This window comes from Citrus sinensis, chromosome 3 (assembly GCF_022201045.2).
Source record: "Citrus sinensis cultivar Valencia sweet orange chromosome 3, DVS_A1.0, whole genome shotgun sequence".
NCBI classification, from domain to species: Eukaryota; Viridiplantae; Streptophyta; class Magnoliopsida; order Sapindales; family Rutaceae; genus Citrus; species Citrus sinensis.
The window spans coordinates 9,270,666-9,293,788 of NC_068558.1; the positions used below are offsets into that span (position 1 = coordinate 9,270,666).

A 23,123-nucleotide genomic window follows, 5' to 3' on the forward strand; every position below is an offset into this window, starting at 1 on the left:
GTATTTAATTTTATTAAGTAGAATAGACTTCTCCAACAGTTACAAAGTAGATTTTCATCGTTTGTTAAACTTCACATTTTAATATTTTATTACGTGCAGCCAAATTCTATGAATTGTTTAATTACTTCCTATTAGCCAATTTCGCATTACGAGTAAAGTGTTCTTTTGAAGTCTTTGATGCTCTAATGATCCGCCCAACCCGGCCCAATTCGCAGCCCATAAAAATATTACGTAATGGCGTGTATTACACGCGCCCCAACAAAAATCCCGCGCCACTCTCTTTCCCGCCATTACCACACACTCAGTCTCACGTTCCGAGTATGTATAAATAAATAAATACAACATATAAAATTAAAAAAAAAATTATATACAACGAAAATTCTCTTCAGTTCTGCACTCAAAGGAGTCATTCTTCTTAGAACCCGAAAATTCCCAAAATAATAAGAATAATAATAATAATAAGTTAAGTTTATTATCAAATGGATGATGAGCAAAACAAGCTTCCCGAGCTCAAATTAGGTAACGAAACCCTAGTCTTATTATCCTTTTTCTTTTGTTTTTTTCATTATTTTTAATTTGATTTTTATAATTTTTGGTGAGAAATGAAATTTAAATTGTTTGTTTGTTGAACTTGAATAGATGCGAAGCAAGCACGAGGGTTTCTCTCATTCTACAAAACCCTACCAAATGTAAGCTCGCTTTTTTCCATTTCTCTCACATGGACATGGGTGTGTCTTTATTTTGATTACAAATGTTAATTTTGTCTTCTTAAACCTTGTTGTCTGTTTGTTTGCTGAGAAAATGAAATATAACGGAAAGGAAAAAAAGAAAAAAAAAACTGTGATTTGTGGGTTTTCTTGTCTTGACAAGATATTTGTTTTCTCGTAATTTTTCGTTTACTGTGTGTTGCTAACAGGAGGATTAATGTGGGAAATGGAAAGAGTCGTTCTATTTATTTTTTATTCAAATATTTTTTTAAAATTACTAAATTTGTCCTTTTATGCTGCAGGACACAAGGGCTGTTCGGTTCTTCGATCGCAGGGTCAGTTCATGCTATAAGTTAAATTGGTTGTTATTATTGGTTTTATAGATTGACGATTGTAAATTTGTTCTATATAGTGTGTGCGTGTGTTCCAACTAATGCTTGTAATTTTTGTGACGTTGCTCTATTTTTAAAAGAAATTAATCTGGGAGGTTTCTTATGATATGAATTTTTTGCATTCTTTCTAAAAAGTTGTCCATTTGGAAAATGGATGTCCTTTCTTGCCATTTTCATTCACAGAATTTCTATTTTACCAACTGAAACACTAAGAACAAGTTTTTCTAAAAGAAACCAAAGAAGACCTTGATGTTAAGAATTGCTTAATCATTAGATTGTTGAATAAGATGTTTGCCATTTTAATTGGTTTATCTCTTGAAGGATTTTGGTAATACTAATTTATGTTATGCATAATATTTAATTGGAGTAATGCTGCATATTGCTCATCTTCACTTTACATTTCTTTTATCAACTGTATTTTGAATTTCATCTCATGGTTTATAAGCATTCTTCTTAGTCTGACAGAGTTTTGTTGTTTTATTTTTCTTTCTTTTCCACGTATAATTTTCTAAGTTATCATGTTTAATGGTGTTTCTCTATTTTCTTAAATATGCAGGACTACTATACTGCTCATGGTGAAAATGCAACTTTCATTGCAAAGACTTACTACCATACCACTACTGCTTTGCGACAATTGGGTACTGGATCTGATGCTCTTTCCAGTGTAAGTGTTAGCAAGAATATGTTTGAAACGATTGCCCGTGATCTGCTTCTGGAGAGAACCGACCACACTCTTGAGCTCTATGAGGGTAGTGGCTCAAATTGGAGACTGGTGAAAAGTGGTACTCCTGGAAATCTAGGTAGTTATGAAGATGTTTTGTTTGCGAACAATGAGATGCAGGATACCCCTGTCATCGTTGCACTATTTCCAAACTTCCGCGAAAATGGGTGCACTATTGGGTTGGGTTATGTTGATTTAACAAAAAGAGTACTTGGATTGGCTGAATTTCTTGATGATAGCCACTTTACAAATGTGGAATCAGCTTTGGTTGCTCTTGGTTGCAAGGAATGCCTTTTGCCTACGGAGGCTGTAAAATCTAGTGAGTGTAAAACTCTGCGTGATGCTCTGACGAGATGTGGGGTGATGTTAACTGAGAGAAAGAAGACTGAGTTTAAAACAAGGGACTTAGTGCAGGATCTTGATAGGCTTGTCAGAGGTTCTGTGGAACCAGTTCGAGATTTAGTTTCTGGATTTGAAATTGCACCTGGTGCTTTAGGGGCATTACTGTCTTATGCTGAATTACTTTCAGATGAGAGCAATTATGGAAACTATTATATTCGAAAGTATAGTCTGGACAGTTACATGAGGTTAGATTCTGCTGCTATGAGGGCACTAAATGTCCTGGAAAGCAAAACTGATGCAAACAAAAATTTTAGTTTATTTGGTCTCATGAATAGAACTTGTACTGCTGGGATGGGAAAGCGGTTACTGCATATGTGGCTAAAGCAACCTTTATTAGATGTGAATGAAATCAATGCCAGGCTCGACATTGTTCAGGCATTTGTGGATGATACTGCACTGCGCCAAGATCTGAGGCAGCATCTGAAAAGAATCTCAGATATAGAGCGACTGATGCACAATCTTGAGAAGAGAAGAGCAGGTTTGCAGCAGATAGTTAAACTTTATCAGGTAGGTTTCTTATTCTACTTGATATTATGTATTCGTACCATGTTATGACCAAATTAGCACAAACTTTTTGGCTCAAAAATAATAAAAATGAATAGTTATTTTTTTCCTATATAACAAGCCAAAAGTTTTATCTTCCGCACAGGGCTGACTAAATGTTACTAGTTTAGCCTTTTCTATAGTAGATCATTTTCTAGTATTTCCTTTGGTTGGTTAAGAGCATTAATATAGTCTCCTATACTGAAATTTCAACCCATTTAAAATAAAGTGCTCTTTTATTTGCATACTTTTATTGTTTTAAGAGCTGGGAGATATGAAAAAAGCTTTTTATGTTTTCTTATTTTCCTTTTTGCTTCTTGATTTATTTTAATTTTACGATACACTACCTTATGGTAACAAGAGCAGGCTACTTGCTGGCCTTTGGTTATTGTCCCAAGTTATAAACTGAATTGTATCTCCAGTTTATCGTATATTTTTCCATTAATGGCACTTGTAATCTTACATTGATGGTCATTTTTTGGATGCAGTCAAGTATCCGACTTCCATACATTAGAAGTGCCCTGCAGCAATATGAAGGACAATTTTCTTCATTGATCAAGGAAAGATATTTAGATCCCCTGGAGTCATTAACAGATGATGATCACTTGAATAAGTTCATTGCTCTAGTAGAAACTTCTGTTGACCTTGATCAACTTGAGAATGGAGAATACATGATTTCATCAAGTTATGATACTGGTTTATCAGCACTAAAAAATGAGCAAGAGTCTCTAGAGCGTCAAATACACAGTTTGCACAAACAAACTGCTTCTGATCTCGATCTGCCTGTAGATAAGGCGTTAAAGCTAGATAAAGGCACACAATTTGGACATGTCTTTAGAATTACAAAGAAGGAAGAGCCAAAAATACGGAAAAAGCTCACCACTCAGTTTATTGTCCTTGAAACTCGAAAGGATGGAGTGAAATTTACGAACACAAAGCTTAAAAAATTAGGAGACCAGTACCAAAAGGTACTCGAGGAGTATAAGAATTGTCAAAAGGAGCTTGTTAATCGAGTTATTCAAACTGCAGTAACCTTCTCTGAGGTATATATTTTTTATTATAACTTATTGCTTTCTTTTGACTTTTTTTTCCCTGTTTTTAACAAAGTGTGATGTCGCAGATATTCAAGTCTTTGGCCACCATGCTTTCTGAATTGGATGTCTTACTCAGTTTTGCTGACTTGGCTTCTAGCTGTCCTACTCCATACACAAGACCAGACATCAACCCACCTGTAAATAGTGATAACCATTGGCTTCCTTTTGTTTTTCTTGCCTTGATTTCTTTTCTCTCTTTTGTCTTTTCTATTCTTTTTCTCTTTTCTCAAAGATACAATTTTTCATAGTGTCATTGTTTTGATATTTGTGTGATAGGATGTGGGAGATATTATATTAGAAGGAAGCAGGCATCCTTGTGTGGAAGCTCAAGACTGGGTGAATTTTATACCAAATGATTGTAAACTTGTGAGTATTCTTGCGATCGGAACCAGAGAGGTGTGGTTTTCTGCCTTTTATACATAAGCTTGACCCATTCCTTGCACTTTGGCTTTTCTTGTGTATCAGATTAGGGGAAAGAGTTGGTTCCAGATCATCACAGGACCTAACATGGGTGGAAAGTCCACATTTATCCGGCAGGTTGTTAATTATAACTCTTTTCTATCGATCCTATTAATTGCTATTTCATTGCTCTGTTCCTAGTGACTTGTTATCTTGTCTTGATATTTTACTGCTATAAGATACAGGTAGAGGGACTTCGCCATTCATGAGTTACGGTGTTACCATTTGCATCCTTGCATCAAATATTTACCCATTCAAGTTTCTTATTACATACAAGTATTTTTTATCAGCATTCAACTGTATAGATCTTTTTGTGATCTTGAGGGGTTTCTTTGTGGTGTGTGGACTCCTTGTTCACTTTCTGTACATGTTTTTCCTCTTAATACAAGTTTCCATGTTTCCTATCATCCAAAAAAAAAAAAAGTGTTTCTTGTTACATACATCCTGTGAATTTTCATATTACTAGGTAAGAAATTGGCTTATCAATTTTGGTCATGTTTGCAGGTTGGTGTGAACATTCTGATGGCACAAGTTGGTTCTTTTGTTCCTTGTGACAGAGCTAGCATTTCTGTACGTGATTGTATTTTTGCTCGTGTTGGTGCTGGTGACTGCCAAGTGAGTTCCATGGCATTTGCTTTCAAAGTTTCAAAATTTCTTGAACTTGGACTAGGAGTTAAATGTGAAAGAATATATGTCCAGTTGTCTGTCATGTTATTTATCAATCAATTATCCTTTCATCTAACATTAGGAAATCTATTTCTCCAACAATTTTCAGTTTTATGAATGATCAAGTTCAACACCAGATAGAAAAGTTCAAAGCAGCAACACTTGTTAATCTTCTTAATTGCTGGGGTATAGCACGTACCTATACATTTAGTACTTATTCTAGGCCATGCCTTGGGACATTAGCTAGGGAAGCTGTTGTTTTACTCCTAACTTATGCCCAGGCGGGTCCTGGAAGAAAGTTAAATAGGAATAAGTATTCAAAAATAGATTTTGAAAAAGGCTATTTAGATAGCATCACGCATCTCATCTCGATTGATAATGCACAATTCTATGCACTTTTTATAAATTGAATCTCTCTGATTCTGACACCCATATTCACACATAATGTTCTAAATTAGTGGCAGAAACTGTTGGACTATGGACCACTTTTCAGTCTTCAGTTACAAGCATAAGTTGCACTATCTCAGAATATATGTCCTTAAATCTTGAAATGCGGTGTAGTCAGACGTGTTTATTTACTTTAATGTTAGCCAAAAATTATTGGAATCATATATTTAGCTGGCCAATTTGAAATTCTTTGCAGTAAAAAGGATTTGTTAAGTTTATTATACTATTTGATTAGCTTGTTTCATTTTGTAGTCAAATCTAAACATAGTTCTAGCAGCAAAAGTTTCTCAATTTTGACATTCCTTTTCTGTATTTGGTTTCTTCTAGCATGATTTCTTTTATTCCTACTTGGAGGATTTTAAAATGCTTTACTTACTACTGCTGCTTAGGACATAAGTTTAAGCAGTATGTTATTCTAGCCCAGTTCATGTTTTGCATGTATAATGTTTGTTATACAAGTGCTCGAATGTTCTAGGTTCTAAGTATAGATATACACCAATTGTCATGAAAAGGTTACTAAATATTTCCTCCTTGTGATACAAGTTTGATTGTTCTGCATTTTGTTCCTTTCAGCTACGTGGGGTTTCTACCTTTATGCAAGAAATGCTTGAGACTGCATCAATATTGAAGGGAGCTACTGATAGGTCATTGATAATCATTGATGAGTTGGGTCGTGGAACATCCACTTACGACGGATTTGGTATGTTTCACTTAAAGACCCTTTTCTAAGGGTTTTCAGTTGCTATCTGTGATGCAATCCCCCCCAACCAAAATAAAAACACACCCAACACATAAGTCATCTATAAGTAATAGTCTTTGACGAGTTGGTGCTTATGATGGATTTGGTTTGTTTGTGGACCCATTTTTGAAGACTTTAGTATCTCCCTCTATCTCTCTCATGCAATTGTTTCAAGATAGGGATGGGTGGGTTGGGAAATGAAGGATAAGCATACGGTCAATCAGGGGGTGGGTTGATTCAATACAAGTGTACAACCCAATGCTAGGTTGCCAATCAAGTACCTAGAGGAATCTGGGGAATTTTTTTTCTATAATATAATTAAAAAAAAAAAAAGGCAGATAAACTTATTATGAATCATTTTTTGTTGTGTAAGTGATTTGAAATCTACCAGTCAGTCAAGTGACGTTGGACTGCATGCTGCAACACTTGTTTTTTCAACTTTTAATGATTCCACCAGACAAGTAGAGATAACATGTCTGTCTGTGGCTCTATAATCATCAAAATTTTGCATCCTGGACCAAGACAGTTTTTGGCTAGGATAAAGCTCGTGAGTTTTGGTCGAGCTGAGCACATTGGATTAATTTTTTTGCTAGTGTCTCTGTACATGGCTGAGGCCTGGATCACCACAGACACATTAAAGTTTGTAACTGATAAAGTCTATCAAATTTTTAGATTGTTGACGCAAAAGGAGGTCCTTTTCAGCTGTGCTGTCTTCATTTAGCACAAGATGCCTGTTTGTGATAGTTCCAATTATGTTTCAAAAATCAAACTAGAGTTTCTAACAAATTGATTTCATATGCAACTTTGGGAGTGTGTGCATGTGTGCATGCATACATCATGTGGGGGGTCAGTGGGGCTTGCAGTAGCTTGCTTCCTTCCCCCCCCTCTCTTCCATGTTTGCACGAAACTGTTCATTTTAATGTGTTTGAGCTCAGAATTGGTTTGGCTACAACTTCGGGGATAAACACTCCCTAACCATTTTTTTTTTTTTGGTGGAAGTAACTATGTAGACTGAACACATTGTATGTTTAGTTTCCATATAATGACCTAGTTTTACTGCTTAATATTAATCATGAATAAGTTGTTTAATTTATTAGGCATCAATCTAAGATCGATATAATCAAAAGTGATCTTAATCAGGCTGTTTCAGAAACTGGTCCTTTTCAGCTGTGTCATATTACAGTAAAAAGGCATAGTCATGTTTTCATGTCATATTACAGTAAACTGGTCCATTAACTTGCACCTTTTTCTGCAGTTTATACATAATTTTGTTAGATACTTCGGATCACTAGGACTGATAGACATTATGTTATGCTTTGATTATCAGGTTTGGCTTGGGCCATATGTGAACACCTTGTTGAAGAGATCAGAGCACCTACTCTGTTCGCAACCCACTTTCACGAACTGACTGCATTAGCTCATGAAAATGCCAATGAATTCAATACAAAGCAAATGGTTGGTGTGGCAAACTATCATGTCAGTGCTCACATTGATTCCACAAGTCGCAAGCTGACTATGCTGTATAAGGTGCAATTTTAACTCATACTTTTAGGCCTTGTCAAGACAAAGCATAGTTTGTGAATAGCTTCTTGTTTTTTGTTCTTGGTCCAGTTTTTATTCTAAATCTGTTAGAGTTCGCTTCACTTTCTAAGTTCTTTTCACTTTGCATTCTTGATTTGGATTTTACAACTCAGGGTAGTCAATTTTAATACACCTATCTAATTCAAGGGTGTCCATTTGGAGAGTGTAAAATACAAGAAGGAATTCTGGATCTGGCGTAGGATTGCCTTTTACATCTTTAGAATAGTGATTTTATTGTTGGTTGAGTAGAAGTGGGAGTGTGTCAGTTATGAATGGAACTAAGAAGTATGAGTATCAGGCATTGTCAAAATGATAGGCAATTAGTGCCGGCTTTACAATTAGGTGCTGAAGATGAGGCAATCAGCTGAGTGCATTTTTTAGATTGTGGTGGATTTTCAAATATCAGTTACTTGAGAATCTACTTCTCAATTATGTTTGAGTTGTCAAACTAATTTTATCAAATGTAGTTTATTTGAGTTATGTTTTTGGACCAATACAATAGCAATCATCAAATAAGTGATTATCAATCATAATTTAGGAGTAATTTTTCAAACAAATAATTATTTGAGAATCCACAGCAATCCACTAGCAATCATTCCAAATAAGTACTTATTTGGACATAATTTTTTGCCACTTTAAGTACTGTCAAATGTGCTTTTTATTCCTTTGCTGATCTTATACCAGTCCATGCACATTTTCAAAACTGCATTCTACTGATATTTCCTTATTTCTCCTTACGTTCCAGGTTGAACCGGGAGCTTGTGATCAAAGTTTTGGCATTCATGTTGCAGAATTTGCAAATTTTCCTGAAAGTGTTGTCACCCTTGCTAGAGAAAAAGCTGCTGAATTGGAAGATTTCACGCCTTCTGCAGTCATTTCAGATGATGCTAAAATAGAGGTGTGTGCTTTTATATCACAGTTCTTAATGACAAAGGATGGTTTATTGTGTTGCTTCAGTCGCTAACTATTATCATTGAAGCCCATTTTTATGGTAATTATTTAAGTGAAATGATGATTAGTGGTATCAGTGTCATGGCATGAAAGTTGATTTATTAGTTAGCGGTGCAAAAAAACTGAATTCAACCTAATTGTAAACCTATTGTAGCCATGGTCATCGATTTAGGGCAGCCAACACTTTTTATTTAAATTTGCATTTCATTGGACTTGTACCGATATGAACAAAATTGCATTAACATGCAAATCAATCTATGACCACAGCTGGACTGAGTGGGGTGGACATTAAGTTATTAGCAACATCTGTTTCTAGACGGAAGAGGCTAGAAAATTCAGTCCTCTTTCATTAGATACTGCATAACTGGGCTTGGCTCTCTCTCTCTCTCTCTCTCTTCTTTTGAAAAAGAAAAAAAGAAAAAATAATAATTAAGAAAAAAATTTAATATAAACCAAACCCACCTCAATATTGATGCAAGTGACATTTTACCCCAAGACTGCTCTTACCACTGCAGGAAGCTTTCCAATGAGCCAACTAGTACTCAAAATGATTAGTTTTGGATTGATAAACCTGTCTTTGTTTTACTATCTTATTAGGGTTTAGAAAGCAATAAGCCTGTTCCCGCAAGAACATTTTGCATTTATCATTTCCATGGAATGAAAAATACTGTTAATATAATCTTGCCATCCTACCATAAGGTATTCACTTTTTTGGAATACATTTTCTTTTTCAGACATGAAATGCACCTTGTGATCCTGTTAACTATTTACAGGTGGGATCCAAGAGAAAAAGAATAAGTGATCCCAATGACATGTCCAGAGGTGCAGCTCGGGCACACCAATTTTTGAAAGAGTTCTCTGATATGCCACTGGAGACAATGGACTTGAAGGAGGCTCTGGAACGAGTAAAAAAGATGAAGGATGACTTAGAGAAGGATGCAGGAGACTGCTGCTGGCTCCAGCAATTCTTCTAGCTGTCTTTCAACTGAAGGTAACTTAAACTGGGTACATTCGTAAATCCCATGCTTGTCGCTGTAAATGAGGTGTCTTCCAATGTATCCTGTGGAGTAGTTATCAAGTCAAATGGTCCACTTCCCCTCCATTTGTGTGTCTATAGTACAAACGCAACTGCGGGCAGGAAACAGATCAGTTTCTATTTTTGGCTTGAAAAAGAGCACATAACTGACCTCATCCACATTTTGAGACACCCAAGGAGGGAAGAAGGGTGAGCATCGTAAGTAAATTAATATCCATTGTAGACTAAAGGAACAGAAATTAGGGGGAAATGTTTCCAGATTTCTAATGAAAATGTCCTGTGTTTCTGGGAAAGCACATGGTCGTGCGCTGCTGTCTCCCCTTGAACTAAAATTATTTCTTGAACTATGGCATGTAAGATCTTTTTGTTTTAACCTAGCATAGTGGTAGCAAAGATGGTTTAGTTTATCTTTATTGCATTAGGTTTTATGGGTTTTTTCTTTTCTTGCTCTCATCGTGCAATATTTGTAGATGTTACTGCAGAATTTAGAAGCTCAGATCTATATAGTATCTGCTTTGGGTTAACTACGTAATTTAATTATCTCTCCAAAATAATAATGATAATAAATAAATAAATAAATAAAATTGTGGGCCAACGGATGTTGCATTCTTACTATCTCAAAATATTATTAAGGGTGTCTGTCTATAAGGCCAAGACCCCCAAATATTTATTTGTAAATTTTCCCAGAATATCCATGTCTATTTCCTTTCAAATACACCCTCTTCTTTTTTTTTGTTTGTTAGCTTAGAGTTAGAATATCTTTCTTGTAGTTTTTGATGGAAATATCTACTGAACCAGTATGTTGCATCATATGATATGACATCAAGTTATCAAACTTTTGTTTCCTTTTGATTTTATTATTATTAATTAGGTCAGAGATAAGATTAGATTAAAGTAGGGTAAAAGTTCGTTTAGTCTCTATATTTTAAAGTTAGTGTCCGTTTAGTCTTTATATTTTTAAAAATACCTCAAATCATCCCTACCATTAAATTATTGACATTTTTACTATTATCTTTTGTTCCTTTTAACTTATTTTTATAATATTGCCCTATTATAATAATTTTTTAGACATTATTAAAAAGAAAAAAATAACCCTATTATAATAATTTTTTTAGACATTATTAAAAAGAAAAAAATAAATTACCAGTTTAACACCAAAAAATAAAATAAAATTAAAAAAAATATATTAATTTTTGTGAAACACACTCTTGAGTTAAAATATTAATTTTTCTAAAAAAATTGATAATGTAATTTTTTACGATATTAATTTTTTAGACATACGTGAGCTTCCACAAAAATTAATATTTACTTTTTTTGTTTTTATTTTATTTTTGAGTTTAATTTGATAATTTAATTTTTTATTAATATCCAAAAAAGAAACATTATTGTAAAAATGTAATATTGTAAAAGCAAGTTAAAAATAATAAAAAATAATGGCATAAGTGTCAATATTTAGTAGTAAGGACGTTTTGAGGTGTTTTTAAAAATACAGGGACTAAATGGACACTAACTTCATAATATAGGGACTAAACAAGCTTTTATCCATTAAAGTAAATGGGATCATTATAATAAACACGACAAAAATAGTGATTAAGAAAGTTTATAAAGTGGAATTGTTGAGAAAAATTGATTATTTAGGGATGGCAAAATTATCGGCCAAGCAAATACGTCTAAATTTACTTGTAAAAATTCATCCGTTATGGTAATTTTATGGGTTGAGGGTGTGTTTGGTATTTCTTTAAAAAAAAATCTGTTCGGTACTAGCGCGGGTATCTATCAACTTGCATTTTTATTTTAATTATTTATATTTTTTATTTTAATCACAAAAATTACATTAAAAAAATTAATCATAAATATATTTAAGTTAAAGTTTCTAATTCCCAAATCTAACTTATCTAACTGCAACATATATAAAATAAGCTTTTAATAAGTAGAAATTTTATAATTTTTATTACTAATGTTTATTTTACTTTAGTTGATTTTGTTTGTTTTGCCGTAATGATAATTGTATAAAGTTTACTTGTTAATATTTTTGATAATACTTGTATATTGATTAAGGGTGTGTTTGGTACATGTGATTATGGTGTATTATAACAGTCGGGATTAGTTAACGCATTAGCTTTGTTTTTTGTTTTTTGTTTTTTTTTGCTTTTGCTTTTAACTTTTGCTTTTTGCTTTATTATTATTATTATTATAATATTAAAATAATAAATAAATATAGTTTTTAATTTAATATAATATTTTTATTTTATTTATTTTTACGTTATAATTATTAATATAAATTACTAATGCGTCAGTTGACGCATTAGCTTTGTTTTTTTTTCTTTTGCTTTTGCTTTTAACTTTTGCTTTTTGCTTTATTATTATTATAATATTAAAATAATAAATAAATATAGTTTTTAATTTAATATAATATTTTTATTTTATTTGTTTTTACATTATAATTATTAATATAAATTAATAAATAAATAATCTATTATTTAATAATAGTATTTTTTTATTTTTACATTATAATTTATTAATAAATTTATAACTTATTATAACTAATAAAAATATTTAAATATGAATAAATTTGAATAATATTAATTTAACATTAATAATAATATAAATAATAACATAAAATATTAATGCAATTTAAATATATTAATATAATATAAAACATTAATATAATATAATATTTAATTTAAATTAATTAAAAAAATAATACGGTACAATGTAGTACCAAACATTGTATAACATTATTATAATACAATACACTAGCATTAAAATAATGCAATATATCATAATACAATACAGTATGCCAAACGCACCCTAAAAGTTGAAGCAAGATATTGATATTAGTGATGATGATTTGCCTATAATAGAAATATTTTGTGTTATATTAATATATTTGTGTATTTTTTTAATGTTGAAATTTTAATTTCTTATTTACATTGATAAAATCTAGATTTGAATATTGTTTTCAAATTTTTTGGGCCATTATTATATATTTATAGTTTGAATAATATAATTTAAGTTTTTATGTATTATTAAAAGTATTTTTTTATATTCGTGATTTTAAATGAGAAAACTTAAAAAAATATCTAATACGGATTGTAGGTGGGTTTAGTAATTATTAAAATTCACAGAGGACGAATTTTTAAAAAAAAAGTTAAAAACCACTACAAATTTTAGGTGGATTTTATAATTTAAATTTTTTATAAATGTAAATTTAATAATAATAAACTCGCAGCTTACAATGCTCATTGTCATCTCTGATTATAAATATTGTTGGTTCTCATTAAAAAGAACCAACGGAATATTATTAGATTTTCTTGTTGCTGATTTAAGGGAGACTTAAATAGTTAGTCGCACATCAAACGAAAATGACAGAGTGATGTATTATAGTCATAAATAATTATGGTCATTGGTTCCACAGATATTTATCCGAACAATCATGCTTTGCCACAATAAGGTGGAGAAAAAAAAAATATTATGTTCTCTTTTTCAAATTGGATGAACGGCCACTAGCGTATGAGTTTACTGGATATTTTTTTAAAAAAAATTTTAATTACTATTTCCAATACCAAAATGGGTAATATTGAGGAAGAATAAAATGAAAATACCATATTTAAGTAGTTTTAATTAGGTATTAGTAGAGTTCAAATTTTAGAGAAATAAAAATAAAAAATTAATTTGAATTTTATTTTTCATAATTGGGGTAATTTTGTTTTTTAAATAAAAAAATCAAAATTATTATATGCTAACATTTTAGCCCTTTTCTTTTTTTTAAATACTTTATTTTTAAATAAAATAATTATAAAATTAATATATTTAAATTTTAACCCTTTGATCGAGTGGTGAGATATGTCTTGAACATCCCTCTTAAAATTTCCTCTATTAATTAAAAGTTGGATACAAATAGTAACTTTCTCTACTAATTTATCAGTGGAATAATTTTTTTTAATATTTATGAAGATAAAAATTTAGATTATAGTATATAGAAAATTTGATTTAAATGATCTCAATAAATACACGATGTCCTTCTAAGTTTACAAACATAATTTAAAAAAATAAACTGCAAAAGATATATATTTATAATATATAATATATATAATTTCATTCCGTCTCGTTGTCTCCGTTCTCTGTACCTCCACGTGGACTGCCAAATTCGAACCTTGTCAGTGAATGACAGTGAGGACGCTGGATTCTTTCTAAATTGCTGTATGACCTTTACAAGTGATCCAATTACGAGCCTGTCACGCTACTCACGTGAAGCCAAAACATTTGAAAGAGCAGTGACGTTGACATTGGAGTTAAACTCTGCAGTATAATTGGACATTCATTCGTACTTCAAACTAAGGATCTGTCGTTTTAATTTATCCTTTATCCAGAGATGTAATTTCAACGAACACGATGCTTCGCTTACGCAAATCCAACACCGGCCCGTATTTGGGAAAATCCCCGCCATTCCAAGTTCCAACCAAGTGGACGACGCCAATAAATGACCAGATTAGGACCTTGTGTTCTCTCGGAGGGGTAAAGTAGTCATTCGAGCGGGAAATAAAATTAAATAATAAATTTCTCTCATGCGTGTAAGCTAAGTGAGGTGGTGACAAAAAAGAGTAAAGTAATGCGTTTTGTTTTGTTTTGTTTTTTATTCATCAACTCGATACCCAAACCAAACGGAGAGAGAAATAGAAACACAAAAGGATTTTCCAATGGCGCATAGTGAGACGTGAGACGTCGTCGTGTAATCCGTCGAACTTGATTAGAGAGAAGAAGAAGAAGATGAGCTGGAGAAGAGTGTTGAAGTCCGTGCAGGCAGTGGCGGCACACATCCTTCTCTTAACTTTTACGCTACTGCTTGTTTTGAAGCTCGATCACGTCATCTCTTACTCTTGGTGGTCCGTCCTTCTTCTTCTTCTTTTTGTTCTTAAATTTTATTTAAGTTGAATCGCAATCTTAGGTTATTTCATTAAAATGATTGAAGAAATTTATTAATTATTGGCTTTGTCTGATTCATTATTTTTTTTACATTTTTTTTGTGAATTTAGTCTATTGGTTGACACAGTGCAGCTGTGCAAGCGCATACAAAAGCTTTTGTTTTTAAATTTTTAATAATTTGATTATTATTTTGTCTTCATTGTTGTTCGGTTAAATGAAATAAATTTTGTTGTAGTATGAGAGAGAATAATTTATCGTATATTGTTGGAAAAGAAATTAGCACTTAGCTTAAAATAGTGGTAATGTTGAAATTAATGAAGAAGAAGGATTGGAATAGAAGTTTTATGGAAAACAGAAGTATGGATTTTACTTTGACTGGGGCTTCTTCACTTAACTAAACTTCTAACTCGATGCTATTATGATCAAGCTAGGTAGATTTCTCGAGCTTGACTGATTGAAAGGCTGTTTTCTTGCCGCATTTATGTGGCTCTTGTGTGTGCTTTACATGAGAGTAACATTTATTAATATCAACAAATAGAAGCTAGCTTTTGTCTTGTAAGCAACCATGCCTATGGTATTCAGATCATGCCATCATGGGCCTGATGATTAGATCAATTCCTCTTACCCTTCTCATTTCTCTCACTTTTCATGCCGAGGACCCCCGCTTTGGTTGCTTGGTTGGGATAAAACCTTCGCCTCAATAAGCGGTGGCTTTGATATTTTATGGAACCCTGTTTTGTGAGGCATTAACACCAGCCTATTGATTCGGAAACGTATTGGTCAATTGTATTCCTGTTGCTGAATGCTTCACGTTTTACATAAGCAATAATTATATGTCCATTTGGTATTTTCAAATGAATTTCTGAGAAATCAGTGCTAATAATTGTCACTTTCAGTAATTATTGAGGTCGAACTTTTAATTCAGAAAAATTTCAATCAATTGTATTCCTGCAACTGAATGCTTCACATGTTCCGCAAGCAATTACCGTGGATCCATTTTGTATTTCAATACACTTCAGAAAAATAAGTATAATAATTTTCACTTTCAGTTGTTGTCATTGTTGTGTATTGTAATTTGTTTTTCGATAATTTTGATTTCTGCATGTTTGTACTCTGCCATGCAGGATAGTATTTTTCCCAGTTTGGATATTTCATGCAGTGGTTGCACGAGGAAGATTCTCTCTACCTGCTCCGTCAGTTCCCCATAATCGTCATGTGAGTTCATATTTTTTCTTCCAAAGGTTGAATGTAATTCAAAGGACTCATTGTCGTATATATTTAAATCAGAATCCCATAATTACTGACAAAGAATTATATTTAATGTTGAATGTGCAAATCCATGATCAAGCTTTTTGAATAAGATTTTTCTTTCTTGGACAGTGGGCACCTTGTCATGCCATTGTTGCAACACCATTACTCATTGCATTTGAACTGCTTCTTTGTATATATCTTGAGAGCATTTATGGTATGTGCAAAATCCTTCTACTCTTTATTTTTGTATTGCTGAGTTTTGAGAGTGATTCTCCCTTGTCTCCCTTTATCTGTTGTGTTTCTACTCATACATGGGTGAATTTCTTCAAGAAATACCAAGTTGGCTGAAACTTTAACCTTTTAGTAAAATTCGTGACTGCTGATCAACAAAACATGAATTCATTGCATAAAAAGATCTTATTCCCGTCTGTTGGGCACTTTTAAGGCTTAAAAATGCTGGATACAACCTGATAGTACCTAATACAATCCGTTAGTGGACTAGTCATGCCCATGCATATTGAAAATGTTGTTTTAATGTTTTCTTTCTACACTTTTAACAGAACATGGTTTTGAAGCGGTCAACTTGAAGATTGTCTTTCTTCCCCTGTTGGCATTTGAAATAACTATTCTAATAGACAATTTCAGGTATGTTCTTTAGCTGAGAAATGAATCCAATTTTTTCCTCTTAATGAATTCTGTATACTAGTGACTATTGTCAGATAGATTACGTTCTCTTGGTTTTAGATTACATTCTCTTGTTAATATCAATGTCCCAAGATGTTACACTGAGTTTTCTGTTTAAGCAACTAGTTGTTATTTCTAATTTTCTTTTCACATTTTTGCTGCTGTTAACCAAATGAAGGTGCTTATTGATTAATCCAAAGTTAAGTGTCTTGATATTCATACACTTGTCCCAATTTCCTTTTTCGTTTATTTGAAATTGTTCTTGTTCCCCTGAGTACCTGGAAATTCCAGGTAGTTCACTGCTGCTTGTACAATAAGTGATGCTTCTTTTGTATATTAGAACTGTTACTCTGTGTCATTAATAGGGGAAAAATGACAGCTGAGCTTGTGGATGTAGATCCTTTTATGTTTTTGAAACTTCTTCTTTTACTTCTTTCTTTCTTTTTCTAAAAGAATTAGTTCCTATCTCTATGTAGACACCTGGTCTACAGATGTATCTTGTTTCTTTTTGCCTGTACTCCTACTTTTCTTCTTCTTCTACTTCTTTCTTTCTTTTTTAATAGAATTAGTTCATCTCTCTATGTATACACCTGGTCTGCAAATGTATCTCGTTTCTTTTTGCCTATACTTCTTTCCTTTTTTTTTTGTAAGTAAAAAAACAAAGGGAAAGACAGAAAGGGTTGTGTTTGTGCATTTTCTTCTGTGTGGATGACTAGACATTCTAGGGATAGGACTGGATAAATACTATTTTCTTTATCAACTTAAGCTTTTGGTCCACCCTGTGAATGTATTGATCTGTTGGTTTCTTGTTTTGGTTTTGAAGTGTGAATGTACATAAGCTGATCATTGTAGTATATCTAGCTGACTGATATAATAAATGCTTAAGTTTGAAATGTGCTTTTGTCTGTTTTTTACTTTCTCCCCTAATTGATATCCAGAACTTATGGTCTACTGCTTTGTTGGTAACTCATTGTCTTTAGTCCATTTTAATATAATATGATACAGGCTTTGTAATTGAAGACAGTTTCTTTTTCCAGAATGTGTAGGGCTCTTATGCCAGGAGATGAAGAAAGCATGAATGATGAGGCAATATGGGAGGCACTCCCTGTAAGTTCTGTTGAACTAGCCATATCTAATATGGTAGTGAAAATCTCTCACAAATTGGCCTCATGCTTAATAAATTGTTTCCCAAAAAAAATGTAAAAGATCCTCATGATAATTAGATTTTAGACCAATACCAGATTGACAGAAAAATGGCAAAATGCAAGGTGATGAGCTATGTGGAAATTGAATGCTTAAAATAGTTGATTGTTTGGTTGGCTTGAGCCTTGGTTCATAGATTCAGTTACATAGCATAACTGATTTGGAATTCTTATTTGGCCATTTAACTCGCCTAAAAATTACATAGAGTTAGTTCTCTTTTGGTGTTTGAAGATTTCATTGCTTTGATGTTTGGTACCTCACCTTTCAGAATTTATTCCACAATTGCTATGGGTGGCTTTTCTGGCAATACGTACATATTTAAGTAATTGTCGAGAAAAATGCAGAATAAGTTAATGGCTTTAAGTATGAAATATATTCTCCACATTCTTGTGTCTTCCTCATCATTGTAATTCAAAACAGAAATATTTGTAATTTTGGATGTGGATATATCATGTATGTCTATATATGACTGTTATTGAATTTTCTATCTTGTTTGTAGCACTTCTGGGTTGCAATTTCCATGGTCTTCTTTGTGGCAGCTACAGTCTTCACCCTTCTTAAGCTTTGTGGTAATTTCTTTAATTCCCACTAAGTTTTAAATAGGATTGCATATTATGCTTTCTCTTGAGCTTCATTTTGTAGTTGTATGGTTCGTTAAACTGTTGTGTCCTTCACTTCAAATTTATCTTTTAAGGTTACTTGTGATTGAAAAGTGATTTATAGATTTGCAGAATACTACTTATCAAACTCATAATATGATGCAAAAAAATACTTATCTTTTTTGGAAGTTGGCCAAGTGAATGAGAGTGAACTATCAAAAAAATATTTCTTTAATCAACTATTGGTCAAAAAAGTTACTTGAAGATTTGCTATTGGCTGTGAAAGTAGTTGTTTCTTTATTGAGCAACTGCTCTGTGCTTCTAGGAGTTTGTTCCTTCTGTGATGAAATGTTCTAATTTATTTGGGCTATTGGCTTAGGATATTATGTTAGAAGAACAATTGCTAAAGTGTTCATACCTTTGGTTAGTGATTTCTTGAGCCCTTTTCTGTTGTGGCTCAAAGAGATGAGATTGTGAAGGATGAATTATTATCAAATCTGATGTGGTTTAGGCCCAATTATCTCTGAAGTTGGCATGTAAATCACTTTTTGCTCAATTGGTTCATTTTTCATTACTCTATGTTGCTGCAAGTCAGCAAGATCCTTTGTGTGATGGCTAGATTGTCATTTTTCTTAATAAGTATCATCAAGCAGGAAGCCAATAAATGTATCTGTGAAGTTTCATGTGGGCTCTCAAGTGCAAACCTTTATTAATGAAGATAAATTTTTATCCTGTTTTATCACTACTGCTGTTGCATAGTCAGCAACATTGAAAAGAAAATTCTCCATTTTAAATGCACTTTACGATGGTGTCAAACCAGAAGTCATTTGGTCCTTTAATTGAAGGAGGCAAGGAGCTCCATGCGATTTGGAACAAATTCATCCTTGAATTGCACATGCCTACTGGAGAACTCCTTACTTAGATCCTAACCCTTATTTGTGCTTGTCCTTGTTTATATTTTCGATGTTTCTTTGGCTTAGTTTGAGTTAAATCTTGCCCCCAGGATTGTGTTCATTCTCAGGGGTGATTTCGTAGGATCCTGAAATTGATCCTGCTATTGTTTTCCCTTGGAACTTTTTGCTAGTCAGACCTATTTGGGTTATCCCTGTAGTAACACTTAACTCTTCTGTCTTAATCAGCATGATTTCATGTCAAATTAGATGCTATCTGATAGGATCCTGAAATTGATCCTGCTTTTGTTTTCCTTTGGAAGTTTTTGCTAGTCAGACCTATTTGGTTTTGGTTATTCCAGTAGTAACACCTAAAACTTAAAGTCAAATGGGGTGATTTCATATCAAAGTAGATGTTATATTTGATTCCATGGAGGAGACACATTCCTAAACATGAATTTTCTGATTCTTTTTGGAGATAATGGAGAGCTACTGTCTTTTTCTTTCTTTGGGAATTTTCTGGGGTTTCAGCTTTGCTATTCATGCTTCATTAGTGATATTCTAGAGGGTCTCTAGGTGCGTCCTTGGTACATGCATGTGTTACTTTTATATCACTATAACTGCCAAATTGACTTTGGATCACTTGATTGATCCACTGTTTACTAATACCTATACTCCTAAATTTTTTTCATTTTATAATTTCTGCCATTGTAACTGGTTTATGTTCTTTTATTGTATAACCTTACACAGGTTACGTGGGTGCTCTTGGCTGGTGGGATCTATTTATAAATTTTGGGTACAGTTTTCCTGCTCTTTATGTCAGACTTGATTTATACCTTTGTTGAGTACGGCCTTTAATATCGTAATTTGAGAGGGTATTCATGGTTTTACTAGATCATTAAGTGATGAACGTTAATGTGTAATTGCTGCAGCATTGCAGAATGTTTTGCTTTTCTTGTTTGTACAAAGTGGTCGAATCCTGTAATTCACCGAAGTCCTCAAACAAGACCAGCCACTTCATCATCAGCTATTACATATCTTGACTGGAATAGTGGCTTAGTAGTTTCTGCAGAGGAGGAGCAGAATCCAGATGGAATGTGTGGCCTATCAGACATTGGAGGCCACATTATGAAAGTTCCAGTAATAGGATTTCAAGTTCTTCTTTGTATGCATCTAGAGGTATGTGTACTGTTGATTTGTGATCATTTCTACGGTTTGGTTTATCTTATTAATATATCCTTATTTCAGGGAACACCTGCAGGTGCTAGAAATATACCACTTCCTGTCCTTTTCTCTCCGCTTTTCCTGCTGCAGGGTGTTGGTGTTGTCTTTTCTACAACTAGATTAGTTGAGAAAATTGTAATTTTACTACGAAGTGGAGCTGGCACAGGGATATATTTTAGAATTTCTTCAAGAGCTCATGATTGTTTTGGGTTTTTGCACCGTGGCTCTAGGTAATGAATTTTGAGTTACATTGGGTATCAATTTTTAATAGAGAAGATTGTGCACTTATTGAATCATGCTAGGAGTTGATATTTTAGAAAAAGTAACATTTTCTGCATCGGGCTATTCTTAAAAACAGGCTATTGGGTTGGTGGTCAATTGATGAAGGGAGCCGTGAAGACCAGGCACGACTTGTCCATGAGAACTCCTCTGGGTTAGTATATATCCTGCATTTATCAGGTTTAGGAGATGCACAAATTGCATGGGTTTTGATTTTTGGTTTTGTTTGCGCCCCTATGAGATATGATTACACAATATTTTGAGAGAGGAAGAGATACTAGAACAGCAGCAAACTCTTAAATTTTAGGTAAAAATTTACTCAGTTTTTTGGTAAAGTAGATATGAAAATTGCCACATGCGATTGGTTTCTATTGCACTACATATAATATCGGACAAAAGTTTTATGCTTAAGAATAGTTAAATCTTGACAGCCCTTTGGGATAGCTAATGCAATATAGTTAATTATGAATGGTGCACCACGTATGGTCAATGAGTAAAGGATTATTCTACATTTCTTGTGTTGTTTAACGGATACACGATCCTTGATCTCATGTTTGAGTTAATTTTGATGTAGCTGCCTAAGTCTTATTTTCATTTTCATGCTTTCTTTAAGCTAAAAAAATGTTTTGATTATCATGTCTTGGGTTCCAAACTTGTAGATACAACACTTTCTGTGGTTATCCACCTGAAGTAGTGAAGAAAATGCCTAAAAAGGAACTTGCTGAGGAGGTGATTACAATTCCTGCTATATATTTTTTTTCCATATTATCTTTTGCTAATTTGGTCTTATCTATGCTTTTGAATTTTGCCAGAGTGCTAATTTCACTCTGCATCTTCATTCTCTAACATATGTTCAAATAATGCTAAAATTTTTATGATTCTGTTTCTGCCTGCCTTACATATATATATATTTTTGGTTCTTCAGGTATGGAGACTTCAAGCAGCTCTTGGCCAGCAGTCAGAAATCACGAATTATAGCCGGCAGGAGTTTGAAAGACTTCAAAATGTAATACTCTCAACTTTGATTGTTAGTTTTACTGTATTGGTACATTGCTTGAAAATAATAAATAAAGGAAGATCTTTGCTCTGGGAGACCGTTCATGAGTGGAATTTGTTTGTGCTCTGTTCATTCCTCGCTGCAATGCGTGCATATTTTCTTATTGTATTGTACAGGAAAAAGTGTTATGTAGAGTTTGCTTTGAGGGAGATATTAGTGTCGTCCTGCTTCCATGTAGGCATCGTATCCTTTGCAGGTATGATCATTTAACCCTATAAAACAAAAGTTCACATTCATTAATTTTTCTTCGTTCATTGTCATGCTCATTGCTTGGTAATGTGTGGTGCTGCGCTGCAGCACCTGCTGCGAGAAGTGCAAAAAATGTCCTATTTGCCGTGTTGCCATCGAGGAGCGGTTACCTGTATATGATGTTTAGATTTCCAGACGCCAGCCTTTTCTAAGCACTCCGTCAATTGACTTCAATCAGGGAAAATGCTTTTACAGTTTTCGCTGGAACTTTTAACTCTGTAAATGTTTTTTGTTGATATAAAGAGTTCCCCCCTCCGCCTTTTAATTTAGTTTTGTTGGTGGAAACTGTAAATATATTGTTATCTTTTGAGAGGTCAAAATGTAGCGTCGCTTTCAGGTTGTAACTTATTGTTTTTTCGAATATTAGCAATGTGGCTGCACTCGGCTGTAGTCTTGACTTATTATTATTCCCCCACCCCCCCCTAAATTTTTAGGTTCGTATATAAATGTAAAAGAAACTTCTTGAATTCCGCATTTGTATTATTTCCCTTCACTGCCTAGATATTTTCCAGAAACTAACGAAGATTTAGAGGTCACCCTTAAGAAAATGATAACACTTGTTCGATAAGTTAATTTATCTACTAACATTATAAATGCATTATGAGTATAATGTTTCACGTTAAATAAAAGCATAGGTTATCAAAATGAATTACTTGCAATAATTGAGATATTAATGGGGATTTAAGTGTTATGGTTTATTTAATAGCTGTAAGTCATTATTTAATCTTTTTTTTTGTTGCTTGGTTGTTTTTTAAATGAAGTTTTTGAGATTAAATAAGTTATTTTATTTTTAATAACGAAAGTTTAAATTTTGAATTTTGGGGAGTGGAGTCTGATTTTTTTTAAATATTAAAATATATAATATGTTTTATTTATTTATTTGATTATTTTATTTTATTTTTTTATAATATAATTTTAAGAATTTTATCTATTAAAGTAATTTTATAATTTTTAATAAAAGTTACAATTGAACAACTACAATTTTTTTAGTAAAAATCCTACTAAAAAAACTTCACTTAAATA

At 32.8% G+C, this 23,123-nt stretch overlaps 2 protein-coding genes across 3 annotated transcripts; both read left to right on the forward strand.

Moving 5' to 3' along the window:
• The first annotated feature begins 332 nt into the window (after positions 1-332).
• Positions 333-10,178, forward strand: LOC102614656 (DNA mismatch repair protein MSH2). Its single transcript, XM_006485686.3, has 13 exons — positions 333-519; positions 640-689; positions 1,010-1,042; positions 1,656-2,729; positions 3,254-3,808; positions 3,886-3,996; positions 4,136-4,225; positions 4,325-4,396; positions 4,823-4,933; positions 6,005-6,131; positions 7,498-7,697; positions 8,497-8,649; positions 9,476-10,178. The coding sequence occupies exons 1-13, from the start codon at positions 480-482 to the stop codon at positions 9,674-9,676; spliced, it is 2,817 nt and encodes a 938-aa protein (XP_006485749.2). The 5' UTR covers positions 333-479; the 3' UTR covers positions 9,677-10,178.
• A 4,156-nt stretch (positions 10,179-14,334) lies between these two features.
• LOC102614956 (uncharacterized) lies at positions 14,335-22,567 on the forward strand. Of its 2 annotated transcripts, none has more exons than XM_006485687.4 (14): positions 14,335-14,624; positions 15,789-15,879; positions 16,045-16,129; positions 16,476-16,560; positions 17,637-17,739; positions 18,302-18,371; positions 20,042-20,087; positions 20,224-20,470; positions 20,540-20,745; positions 20,874-20,948; positions 21,454-21,523; positions 21,720-21,800; positions 21,968-22,047; positions 22,149-22,567. In XM_006485687.4, exons 1-14 carry the CDS (start codon positions 14,509-14,511, stop codon positions 22,225-22,227), a joined length of 1,434 nt encoding a protein of 477 aa, XP_006485750.2. In that variant the 5' UTR covers positions 14,335-14,508; the 3' UTR covers positions 22,228-22,567. The 2 variants fall into 2 exon arrangements, with proteins under 2 accessions (XP_006485750.2, XP_006485751.2); XM_006485688.4 differs by having other exon boundaries at positions 14,337-14,624; positions 17,637-17,706.
• Positions 22,568-23,123: the final 556 nt, after the last annotated feature.